The sequence below is a fragment of the Bison bison genome, unplaced genomic scaffold (assembly GCF_000754665.1).
Source record: "Bison bison bison isolate TAMUID 2011002044 unplaced genomic scaffold, Bison_UMD1.0 scf7180017864190, whole genome shotgun sequence".
Taxonomy (NCBI): domain Eukaryota; kingdom Metazoa; phylum Chordata; class Mammalia; order Artiodactyla; family Bovidae; genus Bison; species Bison bison.
This window is the reverse complement of record NW_011494762.1, coordinates 1,317,863-1,339,770: the sequence shown is the minus strand read 5'-3', so window position 1 is coordinate 1,339,770 and position 21,908 is coordinate 1,317,863. Positions and strand designations below refer to the sequence as shown.

At 39.3% G+C, this 21,908-nt stretch overlaps 1 protein-coding gene across 2 annotated transcripts in view; it reads left to right on the top strand.

Moving 5' to 3' along the window:
* Nucleotides 1–1,377: 1,377 nt before the first annotated feature.
* The window catches only part of SLC25A12 (solute carrier family 25 (aspartate/glutamate carrier), member 12), a 99,123-nt gene continuing 78,592 nt past the window's right edge, over nucleotides 1,378–21,908 (top strand). The window contains exons 1-2 of one of the 2 annotated variants that reach the window (XM_010843820.1): nucleotides 1,378–1,471; nucleotides 2,422–2,469. In XM_010843820.1, coding sequence (XP_010842122.1) covers nucleotides 1,460–1,471; nucleotides 2,422–2,469 — 60 coding nt within the window. In that variant the 5' untranslated portion in view covers nucleotides 1,378–1,459. Of the gene's footprint in view, nucleotides 1,472–1,882; nucleotides 2,101–2,421; nucleotides 2,470–21,908 lie in introns of those variants that run through there. The other variant, XM_010843819.1, reaches the window with a different exon arrangement.

The following is a 21,908-nucleotide window of genomic DNA, read 5'->3' as shown; positions in this document are numbered from 1 at the left end:
CTACTGTGTCTCCAGCTTTGGCAGGCAGATTCTCCACCACTAGTGCCCCCTGGAAAGCCCATTAACTTGGATATTTAACAGAAATAAAACCATTAGTGAGACTTTAGAAAAGGGAAACCTCTTGTGAGATTCAACACTGGAAACAAGAAAGAGGGTGGAGGAGGGATTATTGCACTAAATGAGATAAGATAAAGCTTGGAGTGTTAGACTTTTTTTTTTTTGTCAAATAGGGAGTATGCTTTATTTGGGCTTCTCTGGTGGCTCAGATGGTAAAGAATCTGCCTGCAGTGAAGTAGATCGGGGTTTGATCCCTGGGTTGGGAGATTCCCTAACGAACGGGAATGACTACCTACTCCCATATTCTTGTCTGGAGAACTCTATGAACAGAGGAGCCTGGTGGGCCACAGTCCATGGTGTTGCAAAGAGTTGGACAAGACTGAGCAACAAACACTTCACTTTCATGCTTCCTTTAAAGACACAAACAAAATACACAGAGCTGGGATTGTGGGATGCACTGCCCACCTGTAAACTAGAAGTAGGGACTATATGTTATTAATCTTTGTATTCTTTATAAGCAGGACTGTATCTGGCATATAATAGATGCCCAGCAAACAATTGTTGAGTGACTCAATATTCAGCTCAATATAGTGGTAATGGCAAGACTCAGTTTGAGAGACATTATTTTGGTTCAAAGTAGAGCTACTTATTTTTGGATGGGGCTGGAAATGTTTTTGGAGAAGGAAGTTGGGCCAGGATTCAGTGCCAGCCCTGGCAGATGGATTTTTTTCCCCTAAACATTTGTGTCCCACCTCAACCAGAAAGGGATCTGGGTGATTAGGAAGGTGGAGTCTACTAATAAAGCTTTACAACAGTTCAGGAGGCACTCTATTAAGTGTATTCATCCCATGCCAATTTTAGGGCATATTTCTCAAGTTATGTTTACCTAGGTTTGCCCCAGAAATGAGCCCCAGTCTGTTTTATTGTCAGTATTTCCCTCTCGTCAACGATTCAATTATTATTGTTGTTATTACTGAGACACGTTCTTTGATCCTTCGAAATCCTGCTCAATCTAGGCCTCAAGTGTTTCTGTAAGTCTCAAGGGAAAACGACTTTGGCTGAAGTCGGCGCCCAAAGCCACACCCTCCAAGAGGCCTTAAGAGACCTGGGGCTTTCCTGGCAGCTACTCAGCTGCTGGCAACCACGCGGCGCGTCGGAATCCCACGGCTTGGCACCGAGGTCGTCCCTGTGGGAGGTCGGTCCCCCTCCGCGCTGCTGACCAGCCGCTTCTGGCCCGGACACGGCCCTTCAAGCCGCCCCGCCCGCCCCGGGCTCATTTGCATAGGGACGCGCGCGGCGCCGGCGAGCGGGAGGGCGGGCGCGGCCGGGGAGGCGGCGCGCGCGCGCCCTGACAGCTCGGCCCTGCTCGCTCACTCGCTCGTCCCCGGCTTCCGAGCACAGCATGGCGGTCAAGGTGACTCTAACTCTCTGCTGCTGCCTTTATTTCATAAGAGACATTCCAGGGACCCTACCTGCAGCCCCTCACCTCTTCCCATTGACTTTTTGGCCTGATTGTTAGATGGCGTGTCCTGGGGCTCCAGGGAGAACTGTGCGGGGCTTGGACCGGAGGGAGAGGATGCCCGGCGGGGGGAGGGGAGGGAGGAGGGATTGTGAGTTGGAGGGGCTTGTAAGGACCACTGGTCCGTGAAGGAGGAGGAGTATCCTGCCCTAGGTACATGGGATTGTGAGCCAGCAGTTGGAGGGCATCAGAAAGGGAGTGGGAGGAAGTGGCATGGAAAGCCGGGGATACCCAAGGCATCCGTGTATTGTGGTGGGGGAGGGGGTGAGTAATTGAGTATTTGGGGGCCTCTGGAGCCAGGGGCAGCGGTTGGCATTTGAGCTGCAGGTGGCAGGATGTCTAAAGTATTTAGAAACGTTGTAGCTGCTTTCACTATTTTAGGTTGGGTGGAGAAAGAAAGAGGCGTGGAGATAATTATATTCTGCATTGCTTTCCACGGGAAGAAAGGCCAGTAGGCCATGCGATTAATTTGGGTGTTCCAACTTTGCTGTTGTTTCTACTCGTGCTGGACTCTTGGTTTGAAGGTGGGTGGATGCTCACTGTGTCGCTAGTGGATGTGGAGTAAAGTAAGGGCTTGATCCTCATGGCCCTTCCTTTCCAGCCCAGGGGAAATCTATCTGATAGATTTGCTGTTTCTTAGGCTTTTCACACCTGTCTTTCTACCGTGTGATCGCACAACTCCAATTTGACAGTTGTTATCAGTATTAGTGCTTTTAATTTGTTTTCAACTAGATGCACTTGTGAAAGATAAGAGCATTGATTGTTAGCATCTGTGAACTCTAATCTGCAGAGATTATGTGATCTCTAGTGAAGCATTAACTGGCTTTTTTTTTTCCCCCTTACAGACAACCAAGCGAGGTGATCCTCAGGAGTTAAGAAACATATTCCTACAGGTAATGGCTTCTGTCCTGTGCTGCTTCTTGGTAGGGGTGGGGTGGGGGGAACGTGTAAGTCTAGTACTTTTCAGGCCTTCGCTTTCAGGAATGTTTTATCAGTATTTTCATGTTTCCTTCAGAACATGAGAATAAATAATATAGATTATAACTCTTATTTTATTAAGATTTGATTAAATAGATTTTCCTCAAATTATTGTTTTTTTAATGACTTAAGACATTAAAAAAAAATCACTAAGGAGAAAAATTGCAGCTTCCCTTTAAGCATTGTGACCAAAATAAAATTTCAAAACATATTGGCACACTTGTGCAATTGATAGGTATGATTAAAATTCTTTGTTCTTTGAAAATTATGTTTGTAAAGTTTTCCTGCTTCTAAGCAACTCTGTGCAATTTGTTACAGAGATAAGAATAATATAGTTATTCTTAATTTGTGTGTGTCTTTTCTTCCTCCATTTATTTTTATTATATCCATGGGCTTTGGGGGTTGTGTTACAAAATGTTACTTTATGTGATTCTTGCAAGAATCCACCTTCAGTTCTGCTAAATTTTTATGATCAGTGACTTACTTGGCTGTAGACTTTTAAAAAATTGACTTAGTTTTTTGTTTTCATTTCTTAATTTCAGAAGTTCTGCATGCAGGAAATTGTGTTTAAGTACATATAAAGGGAGACAAGCTTAGGTGACCTACCAAATACTGTATTTTTCTCTGAATTCTTTGGAGAATTTTTGAGAACGGGTCTATTCTGGACCTGTGCTTGTATAGCAACTTTGACCTTGGGCAGGTCCTTGCTGGGTGTTGGTTTCCTCTGTAAAATGAGAGGTGATCTTCCAAGGTTCCTTCCAACTCCAAAAGTCTATGATTCTATATTAGGAACAGATTCTAACATGTGCATCAGCCTGGTGCAGATGACATTTTTATCTGAGAAATGTGGATTGCTTAAGCTATTGTTGGGGAGGAGGCTGTATAGATGACCAATTAGTGAAAATGAGAATCTTAAATTTTATAAACTCTGGTAAAGGGAAGCATCATTTCCAGAACAAAAGTAATTGTAATAGAAATGTTCTGTTTGTGGTTTGAAACCTTGATTTCTCACAAGTATTCTTGAAAATAACCAAAAATATGTCAGTGTTAACCACGCCATGTGCTCAATTGTTTCATGAGGAATTCATGTGATGTAGTTAATTTTGTTTTCTAAATTAAGTAGGCAAAGGAAAAATCAGTGGAAATGCTTCATGAACTATTGAACAGAGTACTGACCAGGTGTTGGCAACATTGGGTTCAATTGCCAGTCCTGCCCCTATCTTGTGATTTTACCTGTGGGTTTCATCTTCTCATGTAGTACTCAATGGGCTATAAGGAAATGGCAGTTGAAGTCCTTTCAGCTTTAAAAAATCTTGTGGGAAAAAAAATCTGTGATTCTATATGGATTTGATTTTGGAAAGGAGAGGGCTGGGACTATGCCTAGCTTTTTGAAAACTTTCAAATTTTATCTTTTTACACATTATTTTGATGATACCCTTTTTATACTGAAAATTTGTGGAATTCATTAACTACATGTTTAGCAGTAATGGTAAAGCATTGACCCAAGAGTTATTGATAAGGGTCAGAACATAGATACTACCTTCTGGTAACTGAAACAGCTTGATATAGAATATAGTTAGTTGAATCAGTTTGAGGGCTATTAGCAAGTAACATAGATTTTAAATTTATATCTTAAATACTTCAAACTATAGTTACTTGAAGCTGTAGGGCATTATTTAGAAACAGTTTTGTTTTAGATGCATATGTTTTTTTAAATATTTTAGAAACAATAGCAGGCAAAAATACATACTACCTATGCATTTCTTTAGCAACTTAACGTATTTATCGGAATAGTCACTGGGAATTATTTACTGTGTGTCATGTATGTACTTGTATTTAGTTTAGTAGTAGACACTAACATGATGAATAATTAAAGGGGAGAATTGAGCCCAGACTTGAATGGACAGGTAAACGTGACTAGTTTCTCTTTGAGACCTGTCCCATGTCCCACAACTTGTGGTTGAGGGAGTCCAGAACAATGAAGGCAAATTATAGCCTCTGGTATGATAGTCAAATTGATTTCTCTAGATCCTTGTGGTCATGTAATAATAATGACAATGGCTATCATTTACTGATCATTCTGAAGTATGCTGAGCATTGGCTTAGTCTTTTCGGGTATTAATTTTTTTTCTTTTTAAACTGACGTATAGTTAATTTACAATATTTCAGGTAAGGATATCTTATTAATTTTCATAACAACCTTTCTGCATGCTTAGTCACTCAGTCGTGTCTGACTCTTTGTGACCCCATGGACTGTAGCCCACCAGATTCCTTTGTCCATTGGATTCTCCAGGCAAGAATACTGCAGTGGGTTGCCATTTCCTTCTCCAGGAGATCTTCCTAATCCAGAGGTTGAACCTGGGTCTCCAGCATTGCAGGCGGATTCTTTAACAACCTTAGGAGATAGCATTATTTTCCCTGTTAAATCATGCTCAGTCGCTAAGTTGTGTCTGACTCTCTGACCCCATTGACTGTAGCCCACCAGGCTCCTCTGTCCATGAGATTTTTCTAGGCAGGGATACTGGAATGGGTTGCCATTTCCTTCTGCAGGGGATTTTCCCAACTCAGGGATCAAACCTGTATCTCTTGATACTCGTGCATTGGCAGACAGATTCTTTACCACTGAGCCACCTGGGAAACCCCTCCTGTTAAATAGATGAAGTTGAATGAATTGGTTAATGTCACTTAGCTCATAAATGGTAGAGACTGCATTCTAGTCAAACTCTAGAATCCATATTCTTAACCCTTACATGATACCACTTGTGGGTTCTTGAACTGGAATGACTTTTGAAAGCTGCTGCTGCTAAAAGCTGCTGCTGCTAAGTCGCTTCAGTCATGTCCGACTCTGTGAGACCCCATAGACTGCAGCCCACCAGGCTCCCCCGTCCCTGGGATTCTCCAGGCAAGAACACTGGAGTGGGTTGCCATTTCCTTCTCCAATGCATGAAAGCGAAAAGAGAAAGGGAAGTCGCTCAGTCGTGTCCGACTCTTTGCGACCCCATGGACTGCAGGCTACCAGGCTCCTCCATCCATGGGATTTTCCAGGCAAGAGTACTGGAGTGGGATGCCATTGCCTTCTCCGTGCTAAAAGCTAGAGGCATGTAAAAGTCTAACTGCAACTGTGTTTGTTAAGAAATTAAAGGAAAAAAAAATTGGTTTCTTAGGTGCTGAAATATAATACCTTTCCACTGTGACTATCTAGAACATTTGGCCAAGGACTTTGGATTTGAAACAGTAGGAAGGCACTCTGGGTTTCTCAGTGGGCAAATTGAAGTGGGTAAATTCTGGCAGCTCTTTGTGTATGTTGGATAAAGTGTGGAGAGGTTGAAAGTAGGTAGAGAGATCTGTTAAGAGGCCATTGAAATAATTCATGTGGGAGATAATGACCTGGAGTGGCTGATGGCTGGGGAAATGGAATGGAAGGATGATACTAGGGACTTTGGAAGGGATGAAATCAATTGAATGTGGTATTAAATATGAAAGTAAAGGAAAGAGTAGTGAATCTAGCATTTTTATGATAGATGTTAATTTATAAGGTGTCTATTTGAGGAGTTGGGTGAGGGGATTGTTAAAGTTTGGTTGCTAAATACATGTGTCCCAATAAGTTGAAGTCAGATACAAGTTTTGTATAGGTGGTAGATGAAACCTTGGATTAGGAGAATTAATTATAAAATAAACAAGACAGGGAATAAAGGACTGATTTATAAGTGATATTATCAATTGAAATGGAAGGAGGAGGAGTGGAAGTGAAGGAGAATGGCCTCATGGGAGTTTAGAGTGTCACAGAAAAGGGTCAAGTCAAAGAGTAAAATCTAGATTTTTCTGTGATTAATATAATTTTGTTTTGGTAGGATTTGAGGGGTCACTTGAATTCAGGGTCATTTGAGCTAATTAAAGACTACAAGAAGATATAATTTTGAATTTTAGAATGCAATTGAAAAATTCTGGAAAATTTAGAACTATGGCATTGACTGTCTAAATTCACAACTAGCTGGTGTGGCTAACAGTCATTTGTTTTGTAAAAGGCAAAATACTCCTGTTTGAAAGTGATATTATACCTATGTTTAATGACGCTCCATTTTATGTGCAAGTCCATTTATGTGCGAGTTGATAAGAGTAAGTAAGCATTTTGATTCTGAGTATAGAGAAATAGGTTTTTTTTTATGTTCATCATTTCTCAAATTTTGATAAGCTGCGTTTTCTATTAATTAAAAGAAAAGAACAATAGTATTCACTAGGATTCTTTTTCCTGCCCCCCCCAAGTACTTAAAATTAGAGCACAGCAAATGAATTCTTATGTGTTAGACTGCTGTAATTTTACAACCAGCTATCAAGCTAATATTTTACTGTTAGTACCCTTGAAACCGTCAATTCTGGATTTATGTCTTCTTTTACCTCTCTCAGCCACACACTATTATTGACCCAAATCTGCTACATCAGAGGTATATAGTAGCAAAAGGAGACAAGGGAAACAGTGAAGAGGAAGGTGAGGTAAGGACAACAGGGATGTCATAGGCTGTTTGTTATAAACCTGGCAAATTTAAAAATGAAGAGTTAATCTGGTATGGTCTGTTTTGTGGCAAAGGAGTTGTGATGGACAGGGAGGCCTGGCGTGCTGTGATTCATGGAGTTGCAGAGTCGGACACGACTGAGCGACTGAACTGAACTGAGGTTTATCAAAAAGCAGTTTTAAGGGACTTCCCTGGTGGTCCAGTGATTATTAGGACTTGGCTCTTTCACTGCTGTGGCCCTGTGTTCATTCCCTGGTTGGGGGAATGAAGATCCTGCAGGCCGTACAGTGCTGCCCAAAAGCAAAAAACTGTTTTAAGTGAATGATTTTTGAAGATCTCTTTTTTTTCTTTTTAAGTTGATAGATTTTTCTGTTGTTCATTTACCAGTGTATCCTATGATAAAAGCAATACATGTTGAGACTGTAGCATAATATATGCTAGACCCAAAATGTGTGGCAATGTAGAAATCAAATACTATTTTTATCCCTTTTTCTCATCACCAGTATAACTAGAAGATCGTATCCCATATCAAATTATGAAAATCCATTTTTTTCTGTCTTGTTTATTTTACATTAGAAAATAAGTAGAAGATGCTGCTGCTAATGTAAAGCAAACAGTGATTCTTCTTTAGGGTTTTTATGATAACATAAATTTTTAATTGAAAGAAATGTCCTTTATTCAATAAATATTTTTTTACATATTATGTATTTATTTACTTTTGGCAATAACCTGCAGCTGAAAAGGGAATTAGCTTTTAGCAGGAGACTTTTCTATTTTGTTGAAATATGAGTTAGGGCTATGTTTTCCAAAGTGTAGGAAGTGTATCACAATATTACAGTTAAAATAAGAGAATCAGGTATTGAAAGATGATAATATCTACTGAGGCCAAATGTGGAGAAAAAAGGTGCTCTCACAGTGCATTTGTGGAAACAAAGACTCTTTGCAAAGCAATTGGCAATGGTTTAAAATAAAAAGATAACCAGTTAAAGAAACAATCCTATTTTGGGGATATTTATCCCAGAGAAGTAAAAATACTCATAAGAATATATATGTATTAGATTGTTAGTGTCAGCACTCAGTTGTTCCTCAAAAACAAAAAAAAGCTGGGGGACACAAAATAAATGCTATCAAAGGGCAGTGGTAGGAAAATTATGAAATAACAACTGTGGAAAATTAAGCAGATACTAAAAAGAATGAGTTAGACTTACTCCAGCTGATTTAGAGGGATTTCAAATGTACTATAAATGAGTCTGCCTGCACTGTGGGAGACACAGGTTTGACCCCCGGATCAGGAAGATCTCCTGGAGAAAGGAATGGCTACCCATTCCAGTATTCTTGGGGCTTTCCTGGTGGCTCAGATGGTAAAGAATCTGCCTGCAGTCAGAAGACCCAGGTTCAATCAGGAAGATCCCCTGGAGAAGAGAATGGTTACCCACTCCAGTATTCTTGCCTGGAGAATTCCACGGACAGCGGAACCTGTCATGCTGTACTCCATGGGGTCACAAAGAGTGGGACACAACTGAGCGACTAGCACTTTTTTTTTCTTTATAAATGAGGAAAGACAGGTGTATATACAGAAGGATAGATAATGTTAACGGGGTTGAGGTAAGAATTCAGGGGAAATAAAAACAAAATCTCAATGTATATGTGTTAAATTTTGAGCAAGTACATAATTTAAAAGTAAGAACTTAGTAATTCAGCTGCTGCTGCTGCTGCTAAGTTGCTTCAATCATGTCTGACTCTGTGTGACCCCATAGATGGCAGTCCACCAGGTTCCCCTGTCCCTGGGATTCTCCAGGCAAGAACACTGGAGTGGGTTGCCATTTCCTTCTCCAATGCGTGAAAGTGAAAAGTGAAAGTGAAGTCCCTCAGTCGTGTCCGACTCTTAGTGACCCCATAGAATGCAGCCTACCAGGCTCCTCCATCCATGGGATTTTCCAGGCAAGAGTGCTGGAGTGGGTTGCCATTGCCTTCTCTGTAGTAATTCAGAACATGAAGTTAAAAGAGACTCCCCAGCATGAACTGGGTTGAAGAAACCAGTAAGAGACACACAGAAAGGGATCTGTAGTTTTCTTAGCCACCCTGATTAAGGTTTTCACCAGTTTTTCAGGCTATAGGAATTGAAGATAATAGCCTTTATCTTTAGTTTATAAAATATTTGCCATAAACTATATAGAGTTCTTATTTTTAAAAAAGTATTAGGCATTAAGGGTGTGCTAGCAACATAGTGAAGACTTTATCCTTGAATCAACTAGACAGATGAAAAAATAATTAAGATTAAAACATTAGAGTTATTAAATGCTATGTATGTCCTGCTGCTACTGCTGCTGAGTCGCTTCAGTCGTGTCCAACTCTGTGCGACCCCATAGACGGCAGCCCACCAGGCTCCCCCATCCCTGGGATTCTCCAGGCAAGAATACTGGAGTGGGTTGCCATTTCCTTCTCCAATGCGTGAAAGTGAAAAGTGAAAGTGAAGTCGCTCAGTCGTGTCCGACTTTTGGCGACCTCATGGACTGCAGCCCACGAGGCCACGAGGCTCCTCCATCCATGGGATTTTCCAGGCAAGAGTACTGGAGTGGGGTGCCATTGTCTTCTCCGATCTATGTCCTACTACCAGTCAATAAATAGGCTAGGCACTGTGCGAGGTTTGTAGGTACGACAGAGCTGTTTAATGAAGGTATGACCTCACATTCTGGGTAGGGGCGAGACAGACAATAACAAAGACCACACATTAAAAAAAAAGAAATATTAATCACAGGATTGTGACAATTCCAATAAGTAGAATGATGGAAAAGGTGATCGTTTTTCAAGATGGTGGCCAGTGAAGGCCCGTAAGGAAGTGATATCAGGGCTGAGAACTGAAAAGTAAGTAGAGAGAATTCCACATGTGCAAGGGCCTGGATGTGGATAGGATTTGGTATGTTCAACAAACAAAAATGAGGCCAGTGCTCCTGAGGCCTCAGTGAGTGAGGGGGTGAATGGGCAGTAAGAGATGAGGCTGAAGGAACCACACCAAGCAGGACCTTGTTTATAGACCATGAAGAAGAGTTTGGATTCTTTTCTAAAAAAATGTTGTGGAACCTGTCGGAGGTCTTTCACCTTGAAAGTTGAATGATTCAGTTTATATGTTAAATTGATTGTATTTAAAGATAGATCATATTGAAATGTAAGCTTTCTCATATATTTCTGTGCTTTCTCATGAATTTTCTACTCTACCTTGAGTAGACTGTGATTGTTCCAATTTAATTTCCTCCTGTCCGTAGCATTCTTAGGATATCTTGATCTGGGCCTTGGTTGACTCCTTTTTATCCAGGAGGCAACAGAAAGTAGCCAGAACCTTACATGGGCTTTGTAGTCTAACCAGAATCTGAATCCTCTTTGATCCCTTTTGCTGAGTGACCTTAGGTGTTTAGATTTCTGTGGGAGTCTGTCTTCTCATCTGTTTAAGAAAGGATAACTGCATCTAGCATATAGGGATATTACAAGGATAAGATAATGTGTAAATAGTGCCTGGCACTCAGAGAACCTGATAAAACTTAGTTCTTTGTCCCTTTCCTTTTCTTCTGAGCTGAGGACTTTTCTTTCCTGAAAAGGATCTCAGTCCCTTGTGTTCCCCAGGTAACTGTGCTGGACCTAGAAAGTGACTAAGGATGCTAATAAGTACTTGTGATTATGTACATGTAATCAGTTAATTATTAATTACATTCTTAAAATATACATCTGAAGATCTTCACAAATCCCCATAATCAGAAATATCTCCACAAAAGGTAATTTCTCTCTCAAATCTATAGATCCTGAGAAGGGGTAGAGCCATGATTAAAAACTGGGAGACTGGAAGTATGTGCAGAGTTTTCATTTAAACCTTCTGTTGCTCTGTCTTAACCAGAGAAGGAATAGTAGTCCAACCAAGGAATACCAAGACGCAGACCTGAAAGAGAGACTTACAATTCATTCTTTATGTTTGTAATTTGTGAAAAATCATCTCCCTGTTCTGTTCAGCTCTCTTTTAGCACTGCTGAAATTTCTGAAACATGGCTCACTGAAACCAGTGCCATGGCTTCTAGAACTGTACTATTGTTTGTTAACTGTTATGTTGTAGGGACTATTTTAAGCTTTTTATACAAATCACTGTATGTAATTCTCAGGACAACTCTATAAGGTAGGTGCCATTAATATTCCCATTTTATAGATGAGAAAACTGAGCCCCAGAACGGTTAAGCAACCTGCTCAAGGTTATATAGTAAATGGAGGAGACTTGCTTTATGTATGTTAATACAACTTGGCTTATTTACTTAACATTGTATGGCAATGCAGGTATGGTAGTACATATAGAATCATCTCATTTTTGGGGTAGCCTTTTTTATTATGAAAAATTTCAAACATATGAATTTAAAGAAAATAGCATAATGAATTGCCATCTACCTTCACGAATCTTCGACTATCATGGATAATTTTGCTTCATTTATATTGCAGCTGCAGGGGATTATTTTGAAGCAATTCTCAGACATCTTATCACTGCATCCATAAATACTTCAGTGTCTATCTCTAAAAGATGATGACTCTGAAAAACAAACCAAACAAACCACAATACTTCCTGCACCTAAAATTTTTCCTTAATAAATGAATTTCAATTCAGAGTTGTAGTTTCCATGCTTGTTTCTTTTTTTTTTTTAAGTTGTTTTATTAAAATCAGGATCCAGGCCCAGTTCCTACATTGCATTTTGTTGATCTGTCACTGCTCCCTGCCAGGATAAAAGGCCTTTTTTTCTTATGGCAAAAATCTTGCTATGTAATCAAGGCTTACCAACAGTAAAGCATTCGATACACCTGGGAGCTACACCTTGATTATCAAACACGTGATTTGTCCGGGCTTGTAAATATATATGCCCCTTGAATGTTCCCATGGTTACTTAGACCAAGAAACTGAAGTATTTTTAAGAACAATGCAAATTATTCAACTTAATCTGCTATGAAACATTCTAGTTCCAGTTACTGAATTCTCTGGGGTCATTATTTCCAAGGTTTTTGGCCATTTTTAGGGGTTAAATTGTTTTGAAAGACTTAGCTTATTATGGTAACTTCTGTTAATTTCAGTGAGTAACTGGAGTCTTCCACCTCTGCACTTTGTTAGACATTGCATGGTAGCTGATAGTAGGCCTTGATGTAACAGATAGTAAAAATACACATATTAATGCAAAAAGATAGTATTTCATGAAACAATCTGAGAAAGGCAGATTTCTGGAGAAATTTTTTTTGCAATATTAAATAGGTTTTGTTTCCAGTGTAAGTGAAATATGCAACTGAAAATGCTAATTAGATGTATAAAACTGCCTTTTCCTAAAAAATGCGTGTGTAGATTTTAGTAAATACCAGAAAAATTTTGTGTCACTCATTAAAATCTGTTTTAAAAAATTAACGTGGCTTCATAGAGTTGTTAAAATCGATGTGGCTATATGTATTAATTATTTTTTCTCATTAAAATATAATTTCTGCTATTGAATTCCACATTGCACTATTGTAACAGAAGTTGTGTTGTTGGATCTGTTGTGGTCTTTGCTTGTTACATAGAGTGCTTGAGTAGTGAAAGGGCATGCATTCCGGACTAAATTTGGCTTGCATTAGGAGTAAGAGCAGTAATAGTGAAGGACAACAAGATTAGCTTCATGTGCTCAACTCTTGCCCTGGTAGAAGTCTTTCTCTTCCTTTGCTCATGTAATTCTTTTTTCTGTGGAGGAAATGCTCTGTGTGGTATTTGTAGTTACCAAATTTTATGACATTGTCCTTTGAGAGTTAGAAATCGCAAGGATGTTGCAATCTGAAAATGTCAGTTTATCTCAATTGGAACAAAGTCAGGGAGGAACAGTTTGTTTTGACTCATGTTACAGCCACATGTTGGATAAGCAGAGATGAAGCTGCCTAGACCAGTCAGGACTGATTTTCTGATAAACCCAAGAATAGTAGAAGCCAACCCTAAGGAAACCTTGGTTAGAATAAGGGTGAAGAGTTAGTAACTCCTTCATGTTTGAGCAGAAGCAGAAAAATTCAGAATGCAAGGAGGAAAACTGGGATCTGCTGCTTTTCTGTGTTTCTAAGCATTTTAGATTAACTATGTCAATCTGCATTAGCTTTATAATTTTCAAATACTTTGGTGTTCAAGATCTCACTTTTTTCGCTTAAAAAAGATCTGCTGCTGCTGCTGCTGCTGCTAAGTCGCTTCAGTCATGTCCAATTCTGTGCGACCCCATAGACGGCAGCCCACCAGGCTCCCCCGTCCCTGGGATTCTCCAGGCAAGAACACTGGAGTGGGTTGCCATTTCCTTCTCCAATGCGTGAAAGTGGAAAGTGAAAGTGAAGTCCCTCAGTCGTGTCCGACTCCTAACGACCCCATGGACTGCAGCCCACCAGGCTCCTTCATCCGTGGGATTTTTCAGGCACAAGAGTGCTGGAGTGGGATGCCACGGCCTTCTGCTGCTAAGTCACTTCAGTCGTGTCCGACTCTGTGCGACCCCAGAGACAGCAGCCCACCAGGCTCCCCCGTCCCTGGGCCGTCTACCTTTCTGTAATTTCTCATTAAAGAGACTCTGAGAAGTGTGTGTTTGCTCCAGAAATCTCTACTATTTAACAACACAGGAGATTTGAACCTCTTTTCTGACCTTAGTTTCAGTGTCCATCATGCCATGGTCTCTGAGTGATTTGAGGGCAGGAACTATGTTTTCTTGATTCTGCATCCCTAGTGCTAGGCCTGGTGCCCAGCACAAAGTTGGTACTTGATAAATGTTTTAAAATGAATACAAAATAACCTGAAAGATTAAAGCAGATTTTCGGCTTAGTAAGAAGTGCTTCTAGATATATTACCTTGGTTTTGGTGGGCGTACTGAAAAAGAAAATCCTTGATCTTGACACACTGTATAATTTTTAAAAAGTAACCAACTTTCTAGTCACAGCCTATCAGAACTTTCCTTTATAATTTCTGGAAAATCTTTTAGAAATATAAAAATAAAAAATCTCTGTTTTTAAACTTACACCATTTAAACAGCTAATTTATATCATTAAAACTATTTGGGCCTATTTACTCATTCATGTTCTTGTTAAAACTGTTTGGGCCTATTTACTCATTTGTGTTCTTGAATTTTAAGTTAACCTTTTTTTTTTCTTCCCTTAGTGGAAATGTAGTATGTAAACTCTTTGTAAAGTCTGCTTTATAATTAACCTGTGATGTTGGTTGCATACATTCTAAAGGTTACTTAAAGTTATATTTGGTAAAATTGCAAAGGAGTTATTAGTATCCAGTTAACTACAGTCACGTGAGGTCTTGATGTGTTGATCTGTTGGCTTGATAGAACATTTCTGGAAAACGTGATTGTCTCTTTTGAAGCTAGAGGTAGTTCAGTGAAAGTATAACATAAATCTGTGTATGAAACCATACTGTCTTTTATCAGCAATGATTTTGATTAAATATATAAAGATTCTAATCTTTCATTAAGATCCATTTTCTTTCTCATGCTTCAGAATGTCAAGGCTTTTTCAAACACATATGAACTATACTCAAAATATTTCTGGAAATGCCAAAGCTATGGGCACTTTTACATTAAAGCACTTCAGTTAGGTTTTAAAAAAGTTTAATTGAGAAAATAAACCACGTGTTTTTTTTCTGATACTGTCAGCTACTTCTTATCTATGTCTTTTATGTGTTCTTGACTTCTTGCCCAAGAAGGATTTATGACTGACTGCTTAAGAAACATCTTTGAAATGGCAGATGATTAACTCTAAAGTTATTTGGAGTATGGATATAATATTTGGCTAATTTCATTTCAAGTCATTTTAGTTCAGTCTTTGATAGGAACAAAATAGAAACAATATTGTGCAACTAAATTAATATATTAATTTTTTAGCATAAGTGTTAGCCTAGGAGATCCAAAAGTTTGTCTTAAATTGCTTTTTCTCATTTTTAGTGTAAACATGCAAGTCATTTTGGTTAGCAGAAAAAGTCTAGTAAGCCCACTTAACCTTTTCTTGTTTCTAGCTGTGTTACTTTAGGCCATGTTTCCTTTTTTTGTTTGTTTAAGTGTCGGACATGACTGAAGCAGCAGCAGCAAGCATTATTATCCAGTCAATTAAAATCAACATTAAAAGTAATGAAGTTATTTAAAATAGATAGGTCATTCTTATTTTAAAAAATATTTTTAGTTTAAATATATCACCCATTTTTGAGGTACCTGCTTTTCTTTGTTAAGGAAATGTTCTAGCCTTTTGGCTGACTGTGGGTAGATTCTAGTTTCAGTTCTAAATTCCCTCTTTTGTTTTGTCTGTTCAGGCAGCAGGCTCAGTGACATTGCCAAGTAATTGTCTCTAATTTAATGAGTTAATTAGTTAACTGTCTCCTGCAGAAGTCAAGTACTGACTCCTTGTGGCTGAGAAGACTTGTGTTTTTTCCCTCTGAGCTATGCACTTTATCTTTCAGTTAAAATAGACTAGGAGAGTTGGGAAAAACACTAGCAAAATACCTCAGGGTAAGTGATTCTCTGGCATCATTTATAACCCCAGATATTGGCAAAGCCTGTTCCAAGTACATGTCCATGAAAGCAATTGTTTTCCTTGTTGGCTACTGTGTCCTTGGTGGTTTGTGCTAAGGCTGCTCCATTTCCTGATAGTTTTAAAGTTAAGAGTGTTGGTATTTCTGTCTGTATGTAATCTGTGTATATAGTGGTGATAGTTGACAAAAAGATTCAGGTATTAGATATCAGACACCTTTGTGACAAAAAGAAATGGACACTTCAGTCAGTTCAGTTCAGTCAGTTGTATCCGACTCTTTGTGACCCCATGGACTGCAGCACGCAGGTCTCCCTGACCATCACCATCTCCTGGAGTTTACTCAAACTCATGTCCATTGAGTCAATTATGCCATCCAACCATCTCATCCTCTGTCGTCCCCTTCTCCTCCCTCCTCCAATCTTTCCCACATCAGGGTCTTTTCAAATGAGTCAGCTCTTCACATCAGGTGGCCAAAGTATTGGAGTTTCAGCTTCAGCATCAGTCCTTCCAATGAATATTCAGGACTGATTTCCTTGAGGATGGATTGATTGGATCTCCTAGAAGTCCGAGGGACTCTCAAGAATCTTCTCCAACACCATAGTTTAAAAACATCAAATGGACACTTAGTTGCTTTATTTTGTTAATACTAACTGAAATGTTTTTGTATTGTTCCTTTTGAAAATTAATATCTGCTAATTAAAGAAATCAACTCAATTGTGAAGTGAGAGAACAAAGATCACCATAACCCATCTCTTATATTTTCTTGTTTTATATTTAGTTCTTAATTATTTTAAATTTCTTATAGAAATTGGCCCTTTTCATTCCATTGATAAAGGAGTCTTTATCAATGAATATGAGCATTTTTATGGTTCTTTATGGGCTTCCCTTGTGGCTCAGCTGGTAAAGAATCCGCCTGCAATGCAGGAGACCTGGGTTCAGTCTCTGGGTTGGGAAGATCCCCTGGAGAAGGGAAAGGCTACCCACTCCAATATTCTGGCCTGGAGAATTCCATGGAGTGTATAATCCGTGGGGATTGATGCTTTTGAACTGTGTTGTTGGATAAGACTCTTGAGAGTCCCTTGGACTGCAAGGAGATCCAACCAGTAAATCCTAAAGGAAATCAGTCCTGAATGTTCATTGGAAGGACTGATGCTAAAGCTGAAACTCCCAATACTTTGGCCACCTGATGAGAAGAACTGACTCATTGGAAAAGACCCTGATCCTGGGAAAGATTGCAGGCAGGAGGAAAAGGGAATGACAGAGGATGAGATGGATGGCATCACTGATTCAATGGACATGAGTTTGAGTAAGCTCCTGGAGTTGGTGATGGACAGGGAATCCTGGTGTGCTGCAGTCCATGGGGTTGCAGAGTCAGACACGACTGAGCAACTGAGCTGACTGACTGATAGTTCTTTTTATATATATATATATATATTTGTGGGTATGTATTTATATATTGCTAAATTACTTTTTTGTTTAAATTTTTTTAATTGGAGGATAATTACAGTATTGTGTTGGTATTTGCTGTATAGCTGAATCACCTTTTTAAAGGACTGAATGTGAAAAAGCAAAATGTAAAGAACAATGTGAATAATATGTTATTATTTGTGTTAAAAAGACATGGATAAGAATAATCATACATATTTGTATGTATATATTGGCATATATCGGAGAAGGCAATGGCACCCCACTCCAGTCCTCTTGCCTGGAAAATCCCATGGACGGAGGAGCCTGGTGGGCTGCAGTCCATGGGGTTGCTAAGAGTCGAACACGTCTGAGCAACTTCACTTTCACTTTTCACTTTCATGCATTGGAGAAGGAAATGGCAACCCGCTCCAGTGTTCTTGCCTGGGGGAGCCTGGTGGGCTGCCATCTGTGGGGTCGCACAGAGTTGGACACGACTGAGCGACTTAGCAGCAGCAGCAGCAACATTGGCATATATGGGGCTTCTCAGGTGGTGCTGGTGGAGATAGATGTAAAAAATATGGGTTCATTCCATGGGTTGGGAAGATCTCCTGGAGAAGGGCATGACAACCCATTCCAGTATTCTTGCTGGCAGAGAAGCCTGATGGGCTACAGTCCATAGATCGCGAAGAGTCAGACCAACTGAAGCAACTTAGCATGCATGCATGCATATTGGCATCTCTCTATATATCTCTCTTATATATAAAATTTACTTGTTTATGCACAAAAAAAGTCTCTGGAAGCATGTGTGAGAAATTAATTGCCTCTGGAGTGAGGAATTGAATGATTGGGAAGAGGTGAGAGGAAGACTTTTTTCATTGTATATTCTTATTTTGAATGGTGTGAATTGACAGTATTAAAACCATAAATAAAACAAAAAGCCTCTAGCAATGGGTGAAAATCCCCATTGTGTTTTCATTTTCACTCCCACTGTTTGGTGCAGGCCTCGATCTCTTTCCTCTGGATCTTTGCAGTAGCCACTGCTTGGTCTCCCTGCCCCCAGTCAGCTTATCTTTTCTCCAGTCCATCTTTCACATTGCTGCTGGGGAAAGCACATGTCGGATCATGTCTCTCACTTCCTAAAATTTTCAATGGTATCCCATGGCCCATAGGATAAAGTTCCAGCTCTTTGTTTTAGCATTCCAAGTCTTCCACTATCTGGTCTCAAATTGCCTTTTTATATCACTTCTACATATCTTTATATACCCTCTCTTTGTTATCTTTATATACCCTCTCTTTGTTATCTTTCTCCAGACAACAACCGCCTCCACCCAAAAAGAAAGAAATTCATTTTTAAAATTTCTGTTTTTTGGGGTTTTTTTTTTTAAAGCCTGAAATACCCTTTCTCTCAATTTGCAGTTAAAACTGAATTTTGCTTTCAAGGCCTGTTCTGAACATTATTTTCTTTTTCCTCTCACCAACTCCCTGCCATCTATCCTCAAAATGAATCATTTATTTTTGGTTCCCATTGTATGTTTCTCATACCTTTGGCACTCATTCTAGTTAATTGCTCACTTATCAGTTGCTTAAATTCTATTTTTAGACTTCCTTGTATTGATCCCTCTTTCCAGCTCCAGTAGTCTTGCCAACATTGTGCCTTTCTCCACTCCTGCCTGTCTTTTACCCTGGTGGTTTTCATATCTTGGTAAATGTGTCAGATTATGTTATACATTGAAGAATTTTGAGGAGAAGAAGCAATTGATTAGAATTAGTACAGTCCACTCAATATCATACAGTTTATTTTTTGTTTATCCTGTTTGCATGCCTATTTTGAAGTGTCAAAGATTATGTAGTTTTCATTTTATAGATATGTGATATATATCTAGAGGCCTGGGAGGAGAATGGCATTGTTGAAGGACTCACAGTGAATAAGTTTAGAGCCAGGGTGTAAACACAGGAACCTTTCAGGTATGACTTTTATAGCATGTAGAGAGAACATGACTTTATTTTGGGGTTATACTAGTTAGGTGCTTTTGGTAGTACCAGCTAGTAAGAATGTGTCCACCTTTGGGCTACTTCTTATGTTGGCTGATAGAGCATTTGCTGTGATAACCTCAATGATATTTTTCAGAACACAACAAAGGAAACAATTTAAAATTTAATTCTATCCTTATTGAAAGAGCTCATGGCTTGGTTTAGTCAGATTCACAAATGAGGACATTTGAAATGCTTAACCAAAAGCAAACCAACAGTCCTTTGCTGTAAGCTAGTGGCTTGGTTGGAGAAGGCGATGGCACCCCACTCCAGTACTCTTGCCTGGAAAATCTCACGGTCGGAGGAGCCTGGTAGGTTGCAGTCCATGGAGTTGCTAAGAGTTGGACATGACTGAGTGACTTCACTTTCACTTTTCACTTTCATGCATTGGAGAAGGAAATGGCAACCCACTCCATTGTTCTTGCCTGGAGAATCCCAGGGACGGGGAAGCCTGGTGGGCTGCCATCTATGGGATGGCACAGAGTCGGACACGACTGAAGCAACTTAGCAGCAGCAGCAGCAGTGGCTTGGTTTAGTCAGATTCCCAAATGAGGACATTTGAAATGCTTAACCAAAAGCAAACCAACAGTCCTTTGATCTTTTGATCCTTGTCTTTCCTAGAAGCAACCTCTTGTAACTTTTCTAGCTATTCATTTTTCATGAATAGAAGTATTTCTATACTTTATGAAAAGTAAAGTATAGAAATACTTCATATCTTTACTTTTCATAAAGTATAGAAATACTTCATATCTTTGTACTGCTGCTTCTAGACACTATTGACTTTCTCTTATAGCAGCTGAAGTATTTTACTTCCTCTCCCATTCTTCTCCCTCCATGCTTATCATATTATAATTGTCATTATATTTATAATGTATATTTATAATTGTCATTAAATTAATATTTGGTATCTACATTATTATAACTTTAAATTGTTTATTTTCTGCCAAATCATGTAATGTTTTCTATTTTTATATGACAAAAACACTTGTTCATAATTTACTTTTTTATAGAGTAAAAATTGCTTAACTTTTTGTTTATTTAGTGATTTGTGTACCTCTTACTGATCCCTTAACAAATATTTACTGAGTGCCTGCCGTTGTGTCAGCTATTATTCTTGGTGCTTGGATACATCAGTGAACATACTAGGCAAAAATTCCTTCTTTTGTGATATTTACATGCCCCTTGCGAGACAGACAACAAACATAATAAGTAAAATACATAGTGTGGTAGTTGATAGGTGCCAAGGGGGAAAGCAGAACACCATCGGGGAATTGGGAATATAAATACAAGTCTGGGTGGCAATGCTAAATAGGGTGATAAAGGGTAAGTCTCATTGAGAAGATGACATTTGTGTAAAGATTTAGGCTCCTCCCAGGGTTATTTTCCACAAAGCCAAATGCCTCGAATAATCTGACATTGCAGTTTCCCTAGCGGCTTGCTCTCTTGGAGCCCTCCCTCTGCCAGCCAGGACTGGCACTCCAGAGACCTGCAGCACAAATGTTGTCCAGGGGTTTCCCTTGGCCACTTCACTGGGTTGGATCATCCTCCATCTTACTATTACTTGGTTCATGCTGTCTTTTTGATGGGGCAAATTATCCCATAGCTTCCTGAGAAAGGGTACATAAAAGGGAGGAAAAGCATATTGAAAATATGGATATTCCAAAGTACTTTTAACCTACCCTTACTGTTGATTGAAAGTTTGGCTCAGTTTAGAATTCTTGGTTAGAAATCATTTCTCTTTGAATTTTCAGTGCCTTATTGCATTGTCTTCAAGCTTTCAAAGGTTCTGTTGGGAAACATTGAGGCCCATGATTCATAATTGTTTACACATGACCTATTTTTTTCCCTCTGAAAACGTTTAAGATTTTCTCTTTATTCTGATGTTCTATAATTTTATGATGATGAGTCAAACCCTGCTATGGGTTTTTGTTTTGTTTTAATTGACTGTGCTTGGCACTTAGTGGCCCCTTGTATTTCTCAGTTCTGGGAAATGTTCTGATGTTATTACTCTGATAGTTGAGTGAAGTAGGTAAGTTAATCGACTGCAACCCATAGAGGAACGCTTTGGTTGTTCATGTTTGGTCACCAGTTCAGTCAGTTTAGTTCAGTCATGTCTGACTCTTGGCGACCCCATGGACTGCAGCACGCCAGACTTCCCTGTCCATCGCCAACTCCCAGAGTTTACTCAAACTCATGTCTGTCAACTCGGTGATACCATCCAACCATCTCATCCTCTGTCGTCCCCTTCTCCTGCCTTCAGTCTTTCCCAGCATCAGGGTCTTTTCCAATGAGTCAGCTCTTCACATCAAGTGAAGTATTGGAGTTTCAGCTTCAACATCAGTCCTTCCAATGAACACTCAGGACTGATCTCCTTTAGGATGGACTGGTTGGATCTCCTTGCAGTCCAAGGGACTCTCAAGAGTCTTCTCCAACACCACAGTTCAAAAGCATCAATTCTTTGGTGCTGAGCCTTCTTTACCATAGTACATAAAACCCTTACTATACATTGAGGTGTTTATTTAATAAGCAGGTATTATTATTGTTTTATTCTCTAAAATTATTGACATAAAAGGCAGAATTTTTTTGTTTCTTTTTTCCAGCTCCTGGTACTTAGAAGGAATACCTGTGTTGGAAGGTCTTGTTTGTTATGCTGTTGTTCATTTCCCTTTTAAGGTTTGGCTGTTGTGTCTCCACACCCGTCTCTTGCCATCAGGAAGCCTCCAGAGGCTTTGAGGCTTTCTCACCTTGGTTGCCCTTTCACCTTTCTTTATATTTCTCATATTTCTTTATGTGTATATATACATACACACACACACACACACACCGTAAAATTCACCATTTTAAAGTGTCCAAGTCGGTGTTTTTTTTTTTTT